The sequence below is a fragment of the Hyperoodon ampullatus genome (genome assembly GCF_949752795.1).
Source record: "Hyperoodon ampullatus genome assembly, chromosome: 3".
Lineage (NCBI taxonomy): Eukaryota > Metazoa > Chordata > Mammalia > Artiodactyla > Ziphiidae > Hyperoodon > Hyperoodon ampullatus.
This window is the reverse complement of record NC_136916.1, coordinates 89,739,746-89,754,737: the sequence shown is the minus strand read 5'-3', so window position 1 is coordinate 89,754,737 and position 14,992 is coordinate 89,739,746. Positions and strand designations below refer to the sequence as shown.

Genomic DNA, 14,992 nt, shown 5'->3' with positions numbered 1-14,992 from the left:
CAGAAGCTGTAGGTGCCAAGCTTTTAGTTCTTTTAGAAATTAATGCTAAGAGAGATTGAAGAACCTTTCCCAGGTCGATTAGCTGGTAAGTGGTGGAGTTCCATTCAAGCCCCAGTCCCATTGCCACCAAAGTCCACACTCTTTCAACTAGAGTATAGAATGATGCTGCTGCAGGGCCCAGTCCTCCAGGCTTTTTTCAGGGCATTTTTATTTTTATTTTTTAATTAATTTTTATTGGAGTATAGTTGATTTACAATGTTGTGTTAGTTTCTGCTGTACAGCAAGGTGAGTCAGTTATACATATACCTAAACATATAGCCGCTCTTTTTTAGATTCTATTCCCATATAAGTCATTAGAGTACTGAGTAGAGTTCCCTGTCCTATACAGTAGGTCCTTATTAGTTATCTATTTTATATATAGTAGTGTGTATATGTCAATCCCAATCTCCCAATTTAGTCCCCCTTCCTGCTTGGTAACCATAAGTTTGTTTTCTATATCTGTGACTCTATTTCTGTTTTGTAAATAGGTTCATTTGTACCATTTATTTATTTATTTATTTATTTATTTATTTATTTATTTATTGTGGTACGCGGGCCTCTCACTGTTGTGGCCTCTTCCGTTGCGGAGCACAGGTTCCGGACGCGCAGGCTCAGCGGCCATGGCTCATGGGCCTAGCCACTCAGCAGCATGTGGGATCTTCCCAGACCGGGGCCCGAACCTGTGTCCCCTGCATCGGCAGGCAGACTCTTAACCACTGCGCCACCAGGGAAGCCCTGTACCATTTTTTTTAGATTCCACATATAAACGATGTAGTATTTTAAGTGTGTTAACTTACCGCTGGATTAGTTGTCCATTGAGAAAAATCGTATTGCAATATTTTTCTCTCTTTTTGAAAAACTAGCATTCTAAATTCCACACATACATACTTGGCTTCTACTCTAGTTAGAAAGACAAATACTGAGAGTGTTGTATAGAATGCATGTGTGTGCATCTGTGTTTTTGACATTAAGAAGATGAAAGAGTCATGGGCAGTACTTAGTTGAGTGGTCGTACTCCCCCAGAATTTGAAGTGATTCTCATGATCACACCTAAAGTTCTTAGATATATGAGACTGAGGCTGAAGCTAAATGTTTTATTGTTCAGTATAGTAGCTATAAGTGACAGTTTCTGTTGAAGAAGGAATGATATTGTTGTGAAGCAGAAGTTTTACAGTTTCACAAAAATACCCATTGGCCCAGTAGGGCCTTAATTTATTTTTCTAATAAATTAATAACATTTAAAGATTTTTGCAGCTAATATTGTACAATTAACACTATAAGCTTTGTTGAGATACTGACATACAATATACTGCACATATGTAATTGTACAACTTGTTAAAATTTAACATATGCCTACACCTATGAAACATCCCTTCAGTAAACATAATGAATGTATTCATTAACCACCCCCAAAGATTTTTTTGGAGTGCTATATTTTCTAAGAAAAAAAAACCCAGCCATTTAATTTCATTATCTAATTTGATGAAAAAGGCCTGGATGGGGACTCAGGTGATGTGAGTCTGGACTCTGATCCTTCCCTAAATAGCTCCATGAAATTCAGCGAGTCCCTTAATTTTTCCAGGTCTTAGTTTTCTTATCTGAAAAATGAGGGGGTTGAACTAGATGGTCCCTAAGGCCCTGTATGGCTCTAAAGCTTAATAAAGCTAAGAGGACAGGCATACTTAGGGTATTGGTTTGTGTCCAAATGGTTTTATGTAAAAATATAGGCTTCCCCAGTCATCTGGTGTCAGCTGTGCTGCTTCATCCCGGCCCCTCTCTGCTTGATTGATTGATCATGAAATCATTTCATTTCATTTAATTCTCTTTCACCCTGATTCAAGGTCATTCATGTCATTACTTTCATGTTGTTCTTTCTAAGCTTAGGGAACTGTTCTACTTAAGAATTTAGGGGTAGGGCTTAAATAATGCTGGGAATTTGGCAAGCCTCAAGGGGCTGTGAGGGGCAACAGGACTGATAGCTCCTTGGATACTCTCTAGGCAGCTTGGGCATTTTAGGGGGGAGGGGGCAGAGACGAGCTGTACTGGATTTATTTCAGGGATGGGGGAAGGGAAGCAGACTGGAGTTTAATTAAAATTCGAATCCCAACTTTCCCCATCTTCTTATCAGCAACCAGCATTTCTGTTTGTGGTTCTGGTGATTTTGCTGTGATAACATATGTAGTTACCTCAAAAACTCTTGCAAATTGGCCTAAAATTTCAATATGCTCACCAGATGCTTTAATCAGACTTGGCATGATTCCATCTTTGGCCTGTGTTTTCAGAGATACCTCCTCCACCACTGCCATCTTTCTGATGGGGGGGTGCATTGGAGAGCTGGTGGTGAAAATTAGCTGATTGCAAATGACAAAACAGTTTCATCACAGCATAGAGATCTTTCCAAACTATTTCTGTTTTCCCGTAGCTAAGTGGGATTTCTGAGGAGGGGCTGCTCTGATTTCATCTTGGCGCACCATGAGGTTCTTCCTGCTTTGTGCCTACGTGCTGCTTCTGATGATTTCCCAGTTGAGAGCAGTCAGCTTTCCTGAAGACGATGAACCCCTTAATACTGTTGACTATCACTGTAAGTAATCTAAAGAACATTCTCCTTTTCTAAGAAGGAAGCTTTTTAGGTTTTGATTTTCTGAGCATATTCATTTTTAGAAAGAGAGAGAGAGTTTTATGTCTTTCTAATGTTTTACATACTAATTTATCCATAATCATTTCCTAGTGTCTGGAGAAAATGGGACAGTTTAGTTAGGTGCTTTTCTAAAGCAACCCATATATAGGTTATATGTTTTCAGTTAAAAGAAAAAGACCATTTGCTGACATTCACTGTCCTTTATTCATTCATATTCAAGACCTTAAGAGAGGAATTTAGTTAAAACCCTTTTACAACTAGTATATACAGCTAATCAATGCTGTGTATCGATTCTTCAGCTCCGTAATCCTGACTGATGGTTTAGCCCACTTTTACTTGCAGATTCAAGGCAATATCCGGTTTTCAGAGGACGCCCTTCAGGCAATGAATCACAACATAGGCTGGACTTTCAGCTGATGTTGAAAATTCGAGACACACTTTATATTGCTGGCAGGTAATTTTCCTCTCATTGGTTTATTAGATTAAAATTCTTTTCTCTTGTGGTGCTTGCATTAATGTGTCTAGTTCATGAAAAACTAATATGTATTGTGATCAAAAATTGCACGTAGCCAAAAATAGTCACCTGGAAGAGTCAGTGTTGTGTACCAGGAACAAAATATAGCAAAAACCTTTAGCAGTCTTATTTTATTACTGCCATCAAGAAATCCTACACCATTCTTTATTCCTAAAGCAGCAGGAGAAAAAAATCATTCTTTATTCCTTTTTAACTTGGAATTATTCAAGCAAATATTAGAAGTATGTCTGTGCTAATACCAAGTAGCAGTTTGACCCATGCCTGAGGAGCTTTCTTTGCTCCCTAACCACAGTGATATATAAAAGCAACTCACTAATGAAAAAGCACTCTTTGTTGACTTTGCTGGAGACAGAGAAAATCCAAATGATCTCCAAAACACAATAAAAGCAGATCTGTAAAAATAAAATAAGAATCAGCTTAACATTTTTATGTATTCACATGATATGACTTACTGCCTTGTTTCCAACAGGGATCAAGTTTATACAGTAAACTTAAATGAAATCCCCAAAACAGAAGTAATACCAAACAAGGTGAGCAAGTGTAGTTGGCAAATTTATTTGCACTCCCTCAGAACTTGGGTAATGTCCCTCTCCCCTCAATATTTAAAAGATTGAACTTTGGTTTGCTTGATTGATACAGAAACTGACATGGCGGTCAAGACAACAGGATCGAGAAAACTGTGCTATGAAAGGCAAGCATAAAGTAAGTGAAACAAACAAGTGCCTACTAGATTGAGTCTCTGCGGGGGCTTGAGCCCACAGTGTAAGCATATGGAATGTCTAATGTTAATGTAATTGTTACTTTCTTTAGGATGAATGCCACAACTTTATTAAAGTATTTGTTCCGAGAAACGATGAGATGGTTTTTGTTTGTGGCACCAATGCTTTTAATCCCATGTGTAGATACTATAGGGTAAGTATATTTTATACAATGTGCTTTTTTTAAATCAACTTTTCTTCCTTTACTGGAATGTCATTAGCGTCAAATCCTTTCTCCTATAGACCCAGTAATTTGTTGTATCTCTAATGCTATGGAGGAATAAAGACAGAATTCTTCCCATAGAATTTCAGTGCAAATAAAGCAGTATTGCCTTCAAACATGTACACTGAACAGATATGACACTAGCTATTTATTTTTCTTTTGTAGTTGAATACCTTGGAGTATGATGGGGAAGAAATTAGTGGTTTGGCAAGGTGCCCATTTGATGCCAGACAAACCAATGTTGCCCTTTTTGCTGGTAAGATTCTTTAGTGTAATGAGTATAAATGACTAATAACATTGAAGGTGCAAAAGGAATTTAAAGGAAGAAAAAAGCTCATAACTAGGATAGCTACCTTAACACAGGTGTTTCAAAGACTAAAAGCTATGAACAAGTTTTCAAAAATGAGGAATTAAAAGTGAGCATATTGGGCTTCCCTGGTGGCGCAGTGGTTGAGAGTCCACCTGCCGATGCAGCGGACACGGGTTCGTGCCCTGGTCCAGGAAGATCCCACATGCCGCGGAGTGGCTGGGTCCGTGAGCCATGGCTGCTGAGCCTGCGTGTCCGGAGCCTGTGCTCTGCAACGGGAGAGGCCACAACAGTGAGGGGCCCGCGTACCAAAAAAAAAAAAAAAAAAAAAAGTGCGCATATTGTAAGTATTCTGACACTTGGCTCTGTTGTTAATTAACTAGGCCAGTGACCCTGAATAAGTTGCTTAAGTTTTTGATGCTTCAATCCCTCATCTGTAAACTTAGATAATACCATGGGTCAACCTGTCACAGGTTGATTATGAGCATTGGGCTTAGATTTATTTGTATATGTAGCAATAATGTAGGTGAAATCACTCCAAAGGATATAATACACTATATAAGATAACACACTTAGGATAATTATGGCTATTTTATCTAATTTATAACTTTGGTTTCAGATGGGAAGCTGTATTCTGCCACAGTGGCTGACTTCTTGGCCAGTGATGCTGTTATTTATCGAAGCATGGGCGATGGATCTGCCCTTCGTACTATAAAATATGATTCCAAGTGGATCAAAGGTATCTTTGAAGAACAGCTTTGTGAGATCACCATGGGAAGTAACATGGCCGAGTGGGAACAGGAGACCTGGGCATCAGGAACTTCAGTGCATGACTTTATATTGTTTATTTAGAGCCAAGTACAAGCTGCCTTGGTTGTGAACGGGAGCATTAATGGGGGATGAGGAGACCAGTAGCCATGTCAGGAAAGTAGATTTTTATCCTAGGTGACCTCAAAAAAAAGATCTCAATTCTGTGTGCCATTTGCCTAACTCTAAATGCATATAATAATCCTTGCCCACTTCCATCTACCTACCCTGGAAAGTTAACCCTGGGAATTGTTAGTTCGTATCTGCAGAGTTATTTTGATCTTTGGAGTCTAGAAATCAAGATTTTTTATTTGCAACGTAAGCAGTTGCCTTCCCTAGTTAACTACAGGTTAATGAATAAATCTGTTGAAACAAAGACCTTTGTTGTAGTTCATTTCCCTGTAGGCTTTTTCTAGTCCATTAGCTAACATTAAAGACTCCGGGTTCCCTGAAGCTTCAACACACCCATACTGGGACTCCACAGACTCGCTGGCATATCAGAGTTCTCCTTGGCTTGAGTGTAGCAATGTGACATCTGTCAGTCATGCCTGGCAGTCAGGGTCTGACACTAATTGAATTATCCTTTAGGAACCAGTTTGTTTTCAATTTCTCTTTCAGAGCCACACTTTCTTCATGCCATAGAATATGGAAACTATGTCTATTTCTTCTTTCGAGAAATTGCTGTAGAACATAATAATTTAGGCAAGGCAAGTATATGATTGTGCACTCATACTGCATGGAATTGAGCCCACTTTGGTAAGGTCTTTGCATATTTCCAGCACTCAAAGCATTTAGGGCCAAGTGCAGAGAGGTGAGTTGCTTATCCTGAGACTAATTGCTGTGGAATACCTGCACGATGGCCAGAGTGGGAACAGCAGCCTTGGGCCTTGAGATTTCTTTTTTTTTTTTCTGTTACTACAGAGAATGTTCTGCAGGCTCCCCTGAGCTATGGATGCTTCTTTAACTCTTTAGAAATCTATTGATAGCTATTCTTTCTCAGCATCAAAAGGCAGGATGGAAAGTAAGGGCCCCTGTTCAATGTTGAATACTTCAGTACAAGCCATATGATTCTAAAATATTGCGGCCCCTTCTATGCCAGGTTTAAGGATGGTGCATTTTGTTAACAATATGAGAAGCTAAGTGGGGGACAAAGCACAGGAACGGTTTCCATTCAGCCGGGCCGTTCGATAGCTCACTTCTTATGGAGCTTGTTTGGCAGAGCAGGAAAATGGCCCTTTTTTCTCACAGATAAATCTAGTTTACATTCTTACTATACAGATCCCTAGAGAGAAGGCTGCCGGAGTCTTTTGAACCACATGTATCTTTAGCATGTTTCATCCCTCCCGTATCTGGCAGCTTTTTGTTCCTGTTCTTCCTCCGTGCCCATAACCCCGTTGCTTTGCTTTTGTCCCGTGGGCAGGCTGTATATTCCCGTGTGGCCCGCATATGTAAAAACGACATGGGTGGCTCCCAGCGGGTCCTGGAGAAACACTGGACTTCATTTCTGAAGGCTCGGCTTAACTGTTCTGTCCCCGGAGATTCATTTTTCTACTTTGATGTTCTGCAGTCTGTCACAGACATAATACAAATCAATGGCGTCCCCACTGTGGTCGGGGTGTTTACCACACAGCTCAACAGGTGAGAACAGATCCCTGGCACTTCAAAAGGCCTTCCGTATCTCGCTCGTGGGAACCGAGAACAGGCCCATTGTCTCCTGATACTGTTCCTCTTTTTCAGCATTCCTGGTTCTGCAGTCTGTGCCTTTAGCATGGATGACATTGAAAAAGTATTCAAAGGACGGTTTAAAGAACAGAAAACTCCAGATTCTGTTTGGACAGCAGTCCCTGAAGACAAAGTACCGAAGCCAAGGTAAGAAAAAAAAAGGAGAGGATTTTTGTCTCTCTGGTCACGGGAAGCATCCATCCTCAGAGAGCAGCTGGGCCAACCTCCCACTCCAGGAAGGGTCCCTGTGCAGCACTACAGACAGAAAATCAGTGAATGTGACTCTGAGAGCTTGAATATGGAGAGCCCGCAGAGTTCAGGGAAATAGCATCGCTCCTCTGGTTTGGTTCACTCTCCTTTCTCTCTTGACCTCTTCTTCCACAATGGACACTTAATCCCTAGATACAAACTGTGAGGGGGGACAAAACACACTATTTTCCTTTCAGGCCTGGCTGTTGTGCAAAGCATGGGCTTGCTGAAGCTTATAAAACCTCCATCGATTTCCCGGATGAAACCCTGTCGTTCATTAAGTCCCACCCCCTAATGGACTCTGCCGTCCCACCCATAGCCGACGAGCCCTGGTTCACAAAGACTCGGATCAGGTACGACTGTGCAGAAACACGGGCCCTCTCCCATCCAGTAGCTTCCCTTCCTGTTGCCCGCCCCCCTGACCTGGCTCCACTCCTCTGGCAGGTACAGACTGACGGCCATTGCCGTTGACCATTCTGCTGGACCCCACCAGAACTACACAGTCATCTTTGTTGGCTCAGAAGCTGGCATGGTACTTAAAGTTTTGGCAAAGACCAGTCCTTTCTCTTTGAATGACAGCGTGTTACTGGAAGAGATTGAAGCGTACAACCATGCAAAGTAGGTATATTATACGAGAACACTTTTTAGTACTTCCAGTGTGTTTCATCTAGTCATTTCCTTTCAGCCCTCTAAATTAGCAGTGGTTTGGCATATTAGCGTTTTGTTTTGTTTTGTTTTGTTTCCTCACTGAAATAAAACCCGGGTTTGTTGTTTTCCTGAGTCCACTAGGGCTTGGAGGGTGGACAGTGAGGAGTTTAAAAATAATTCAGCCCTTGTTTGTCACCTATGGAAAATGAGAATATTTTAACACCACCCTCTTACCTTGCAGATATATTTCAGGATGCTACGTGGAGCAGACAGTTGATTGCAAACACACACACACAGTACACCATAATTCTTCTGACCACTGATATAAAAAATTATGTGGACCATTAAAACAAACAAGAAATAGATGAGAGAAATGGAGCAAAGAAGACTAAGGAGAGATCCAGAAATATCTAGCACAGGAAGATTTAAATGCATTAAAACATTATCCTTTTTCTTCCCTATAGTCTAACATGCTCTTCACAAATGCAGTTCCCTGCGATCATCAGAACGGGAAGCCAATCTTTAAAAAACCCTTTGTCCAGCCTGAAATTAAACCAGCCATGCAGAGCAGTAGAAGATGAATCACCTCATTATTACTTCCTAAACTACGTGCTTGCCTGGTTTGCTACTGAGAGTATTCCTTAACGCCTCCCCAGCTCTCAATAATTGCAAAAACCAAACCTCGCTTGCCTCGTATGGTTCCTGTAGCTTTTGACTTACTAAACGTATATCTTCAAAATGTCTCCCACAATATAGGTGCAATGCTGAGAATGAGGAGGACAGAAGGGTCATCTCACTCCAGTTGGATAAAGATCATCATGCTTTATACGTGGCGTTCTCTAGCTGTGTTATCCGCATCCCCCTCAGTCGCTGTGAGCGTTATGGATCATGTAAAAAGTAAGCTGATGTTTCTTTCCTTATCCCGGGTCTTACAGCATCATTACCTTTGATGATGAGAAAATTCAAGTTACGTTCTGTTTGGTTTTATACAGGTCTTGTATTGCATCTCGAGACCCGTACTGTGGCTGGTTAAGCCCAGGGACCTGTGGTCAAGTGACCCCAGGGATGCTGTAAGTATACGTTGTCACATTAGCTGAGATCTTCTCCAGATGTGCTTCTATCTTCTCCAGGGACTCTAAAGCTAGAAATTTTAGAAAACTTCCAATAACACTACTTTTCTTTTTTGCTTTACTTTTCTTTCTTTCTTTCCTGTTTTCTGTTTTTGTTTTTTGTTTGTTTGTTTTGTATGGGAGAAGGAAAAAAAGAAAACCTGGTGCTGTGAGAGGGAAAGGAGATTGTAGACAGTGAAATACCTATGGGAAATGGATGGGGAGAAAGAACCAATTCTCTTCTGCTCTCTTAAACATTCTAGTTACCAAATGTTTAATAGAAATACTCATTTTAGCAAGCTATGTTGAAATGTCCACTTTCTTTCTGTCTGCTCATTCTTACTAATCCATCTGTGTTCTTGGTTCTGCTCTGGTTGTCACTTGTGTTCCTATGAAGGCTGTTAACTGAAGACTTCTTTGCTTTCCATAACCACAGCGCTGGAGGATTTGAACAGGACACAGAATATGGCAACACAGCCCATCTAGGGGACTGCCATGGTAAGACCGAATCTTCCTTTCCCTCCTGGTGCTTCTTTTTGACCACATTTGCACGTGAACATTATTTTACAATCAGCCTTTTATAATGACTCAGGACACATGCCACCTAGCACTTAACTTAAACTTCACAAAAGCTGAGCTGTTTGGTCATGGGGATACATTAGAGAGGAATCTTACTTTTTTTTTTCCTTCACCATTTACAATCTTGTAGGAAATCTAGAGAAGGGTAGTCTCAGCAGTAGGTTAATCTTTTAATTTATAGTCCTTTCTTTTGACTTTTTGAGTTAATTGGAATTCGTAAATTTTTGCTTTCTTTTGGTTACTTTTTACTGATTACTTGTTCCTTTAATTCTTTTAGAAATTTTGCCTACTTCAACTACACCAGATTACAAAATATTTGGCGGTCCAACATCTGGTTAGTTTTTTTTCATTTTTTTGAATTAACAACCTTTTCTTTCCTTCAGTTCAGCATTTTCAGCCCCTTCTCCCTTCCTTTTGCACAGTTTGGCAGCCCTTCATTTTTTGTGCTTTGACTCATAACCCCCCTGATGGTCCGAAAGACTTTTTCTTATTCAGCACTTCACCCTGTGTAGCATGTTAACAGCCCATCATTGACCAAGGCACATCCTTTAAGAAAAATCCAATGGATTAACATAGGCTGCATTCCAGCTGCACGCCCGTCCACCCAAGCTTTCTTCTCTCTCACCCCTGTGCATTGTGAATGTTCCCTCTGGCCATCTGTATTTAATGGATGGCAGAATTTCATTATTTACCCCTTTTCTCCTCACCTTTCCTAAGACCTAGTAAACAAATACACATTTCCCCAAAATGTGTATTTATAAATTTGAGAGATCTTTTCTGAATGGTTTGTGGTAATCCCAGAAACCTTTGAATGCTATGGTCTCAGTAGTGTGAAAACTGTTCCCATCGAATGAAGCTGGTTTCTGATGTATTAAGATGTTCGCTGGGCTTCCTGTGCCCCTCTTGTCTGCATCCATTCTGGAATCTTCATCTGTGACCGTTGCACCAGTCTGAATTGGGGTCGCCAAGCATTTAACCTAAGATCATATGCTTACATTTTGAGGGAAAATCTACTTGGCAGAAATCAGTAATGGACACACTAAGAGGTTAAGTTACTCCCGATCCTGTTGCTGGTTTTAAAACTTACCAGCAGTTTCATTCCTCAGAGGGGAGAAAAGGATGGAAGATCTTGTGTATCAGAACATCCTTATTCAGCTTGTGAATGCCATTTCTTTTGCATGAGTTGCTGCTAACTCTTTGGAAGAAACTCCTCGGGCATTTTGGAAGGCACGGACAAGGTTCATCCCTGCTTCAGTGCTTTACCATGGATGGTGAGCCCTCAGTGCAGTCAGTAATCTACAGATAGACAAGATGTCTGTGGTAAAGCAGGACAGCCTCTTTGTCAGGTCTAAAATCAAGTGTTTATGCAGACCTAATCAGGTGTTTTCTGAGGACGTTACACTGTAGGTTCCCCAGTGAAGGCAATACAGTTTCCAACCGTCTATGAAAATGCTTTAAAAAAATATACACAAAAAGAAGTGATGTTGTCTCACAAAAGGATGAGAAACTAGCAATTAGTCTTTGGGATTCATCATACCTTTTCCATGAGTGTCATTAATCACTGCAGAGGCTTCATAGAGGAGTATTTTCAGTGTCTTCAAGTTCGAAATATGCTCAATATGTCTTTATTGTTCATTTTTAGCTTATATTTTTCCCTTGCAAGAAAAGGATTTGGTATAATCTCCTTGGATGTGTTTTTATGAAATCCTAGAGCAGGCTTTCTCATAAAATTTGCTTAAACTTTACTTGAAAATACAACAGACCAGTCAGAAGCAATCCGCTGTCACTACCCATGTTAATAAAAATCTGTTTGCCACCACAGACATGGAGGTATCTTCATCTTCTGTTACCACAATGGCAAGTATCCCAGAAATTACACCTAAGGTGATTGATACCTGGAGACCTAAACTGACCAGCTCCCGGAAATTTGTAGTTCAAGATGACCCAAACACTTCTGATTTTACTGATCCTTTATCAGGTATCCCAAAGGGTAAGGCCTCACCAGGGAATTCATCTCTCACTGAGTGGAAACCTGATTCCTGATATCTCTGAGGAACATGTGGAGGTGAAGCAGGACGGAGCTGCCTCTGTTGTTACCATCGCCGCCACTGGCCACACTCACACCGGTTTTCTGTGGTCACGTGGAGTGTGCATTCCTTAGCAGATGAAAGAGGTGGAAAGCTGTTGAAGAAGGAATTGGTAAAACAGCCACTCAGACAATCTAATCCGTGTTGGCTTCTGTCTGAAAAAGCTACACTCTGCTGGGTATCAGAGAATTCCGAGGATCACCCCAGTGATATCCGAAAACAAAACTCATTAATTGAAAATATCCTGATATCGGATGTTTTGTTGGGGAGCCTTGCCCAGACTTTTGTTTAGCTGCAATTTACAATGCAATCTGAAAAGTATGGGAGGCGCGAAGTTGTTTGAATGCCACAAGCACTGAAACCTAACAGAGTGCTTGTCCATAACTAGCGTTTTCAGCCCATAATAGAAGCATTTATCAAAGAGCTGTCTGCTGAGTTACCTTGTTAGACAGATCGCTCTGGGAAAAAATCTATTCTTTAGTGCTTACTAAACTGTGGTATCAGGTTTCCAATCAGTTTTTATAGCAGTGCATTGTCATTTATGATTTACATCTGTTGATTTTGGTTTTATTTGTTTTCATTGTAAACAATTTTATAATCATTCTTCCTCTTTTATTTTCTTTAGTAATTCCATTTCTCTCTACATTTCTTTCTTTGTTTTTCACAATGCCACTGAATTCCATAGCCCTCAACATTGGTTAAAAACAACTAATGTTCAAAGGCCTTAGTACTAACCTAGAACAACAGAGTCTTCAATCACTCTGACTTACCTTACTCTGGGATAGCTGTGCTTGTAGCATGTAACAGACTTGGATACCTCTTAAACTAACATGTCTAGATGTCTGTGGTTGCATTAAAAATCCCAATAATTATAAACTAATTCACTCTTCTTTTTCTAGTCTAATTTAAATATTTCTTAAATATCTTAAGACAATTGGATAATATTACTTAACATAGTATATTACCTTAGACTGTCTGGATTTCTTTCGTAGCAGGCAATTCAAGAGTGCTTCACTCCAAGATGGAATGAAAAAAAAAAAATCAAAGTAAACATGAAAGGCTATATTTGTAGCTAACAGTGACCAAGCAGATGCTTTTAGTTTGTGAACAAACTATATACTTTCATTCTAATTAAGATAGCATCATTGTATTAGCATAATTATTTTAGCAAAGTATATATTTATACCAATTCATACATTTCCCTAATCCCAGTAGCTGCCCTTTAATCCTGATTTATGAATTAAGAGAAAATCATGAGAAAAAAACATGAGTTTAAAATGGGCCACTTAGAAAATATATACCTTCTAGCTCTAATTTTTAGGTAGAAACTCTTAAAATTTTGAATTTTATGTAACAACTGTTTAAGAGGGATTGGAGGGGAAAAGACAAATACAGATCAGTGGAAGATAAGAGTTATCCTGGTATTTGTAGTGATCATAAATGTCTCTGGGGATCCTATTGGGATTAAAGAAAAAAATATGGAATTTTGGAGTCCACCTCACCCTCCAAGCTAAGCATATGGACCACATGAAGGTAGTGTTGGTTCAGTGGGAGCCACTTGCTGGCTAATATTGTTTTAAAGAAGCTCCTCACTCAGACTCTTTTCCTGTGTGTCTATTGCAGGTGTACGATGGGAAGTCCAATCTGGAGAGTCCAACCAGATGGTCCACATGAATGTCCTCATCACCTGTGTCTTTGCAGCTTTTGTTTTGGGTGCATTCATTGCAGGTGTGGCAGTATACTGCTATCGTGACATGTTTGTTCGGAAAAACAGAAAGATCCATAAAGATGCAGAATCTGCCCAGTCGTGCACAGACTCCAGTGGAAGTTTTGCCAAGCTGAATGGTCTCTTTGACAGCCCAGTCAAGGAATATCAACAGAATATAGATCCTCCCAAATTGTATAGTAACCTGCTGACCAGTCGGAAAGAGCTGCCACCCAGTGGAGATACGAAATCCATGGTCATGGACCATCGAGGCCAACCTCCCGAGCTGGCTGCTCTCCCGACACCTGAGTCTACACCTGTGCTTCACCAGAAGACCCTGCAGGCCATGAAGAGCCACTCAGACAAGGCCCACAGCCATGGGGCTTCAAGGAAAGAAACCCCCCAGTTTTTTCCTTCTAGTCCTCCACCCCATTCCCCACTAAGTCATGGACATATCCCCAGTGCCATTGTTCTTCCTAATGCTACCCATGACTACAACACATCTTTCTCAAACTCCAATGCTCACAAAGCTGAAAAGAAACTTCAAAACATTGACCACCCTCTTACAAAGTCATCCAGTAAAAGAGATCACCGGCGTTCTGTGGATTCCAGAAATACCCTCAACGATCTCCTGAAGCATCTAAATGACCCAAATAGTAACCCCAAAGCCATCATGGGAGACATCCAAATGGCCCACCAGACCCTAATGCTGGATCCCGTGGGACCTATGTCTGAGGTCCCGCCCAAGGTCCCTAACCGCGAGGCATCACTCTACTCTCCTCCCTCGACTCTCCCCAGAAATAGCCCAACCAAGCGAGTGGACGTCCCCACCACTCCTGGCGTCCCAATGACTTCTCTGGAAAGACAAAGGGGTTATCATAAAAATTCCTCCCAGAGGCACTCTATATCTGCTATGCCTAAAAACTTAAGTTCACCAAATGGTGTTTTGTTATCTAGACAGCCTAGTATGAACCGTGGAGGCTACATGCCCACCCCCGCAGGGGCGAAGGTGGACTATGTTCAGGGAACACCGGTGAGTGTTCATCTGCAGCCTTCCCTCTCCAGACAGAGCAGCTACACCAGTAATGGCACCCTTCCCAGGACGGGACTAAAGAGGACACCGTCCTTAAAACCTGACGTACCACCAAAGCCTTCATTTGTTCCCCAAACCACATCTGTCAGACCACTGAACAAATATACTTACTAGGCCTCAAATGTGCTCTTCCCCATGTGGCTTTATCCTGTCCATGTTGTTGAGAGGATGATGTTGTAAGGGTACCTTAAGACAAGAGACTCGCTTGTATTTTACGAGAACCAAGTGGCCAAAGAAACTCTTCCTAACTTTGGCAACATCAGAACTTGCCATACGTAGCTACTGCAGCAAGGCTTCTGTGTACTTGCCTGAAAACAAAGGAAGGTGCTGGTCATTCCATTTCTTTTGTTTGTTTGAAACTAAAGAGATATGTGGCTCCGAGGGGCTACCTGTAACCAGTATAAAGAGCTGATACAGTGCTCAGAAGAATCTGTCTGTGAGCAAATACTTGAAAATGGGTTCAACTTAGACTGCCATTCTGTGTGGTCTTCCC

At 41.0% G+C, this 14,992-nt stretch overlaps 1 protein-coding gene across 6 annotated transcripts; it reads left to right on the top strand.

The window, feature by feature from the left end:
- Positions 1 to 2,463: 2,463 nt before the first annotated feature.
- SEMA6D (semaphorin 6D) lies at positions 2,464 to 14,613 on the top strand (the record flags this gene model as incomplete). Of its 6 annotated transcripts, none has more annotated exons than XM_079699891.1 (18): positions 2,464 to 2,620; positions 3,020 to 3,131; positions 3,682 to 3,742; positions 3,852 to 3,914; positions 4,023 to 4,124; positions 4,359 to 4,449; positions 5,120 to 5,239; positions 5,926 to 6,014; positions 6,728 to 6,945; positions 7,045 to 7,176; positions 7,476 to 7,631; positions 7,723 to 7,896; positions 8,683 to 8,823; positions 8,919 to 8,996; positions 9,433 to 9,533; positions 9,892 to 9,948; positions 11,437 to 11,604; positions 13,325 to 14,613. In XM_079699891.1, the coding sequence occupies 18 exons, from the start codon at positions 2,512 to 2,514 to the stop codon at positions 14,611 to 14,613; spliced, it is 3,261 nt and encodes a 1,086-aa protein (XP_079556017.1). The 6 variants fall into 6 exon arrangements, with proteins under 6 accessions (XP_079556017.1, XP_079556013.1, XP_079556014.1 ...); XM_079699887.1 differs by having other exon boundaries at positions 2,512 to 2,620; positions 9,472 to 9,533; XM_079699888.1 differs by lacking the exon at positions 11,437 to 11,604 and having other exon boundaries at positions 2,512 to 2,620; positions 9,472 to 9,533.
- Positions 14,614 to 14,992: the final 379 nt, after the last annotated feature.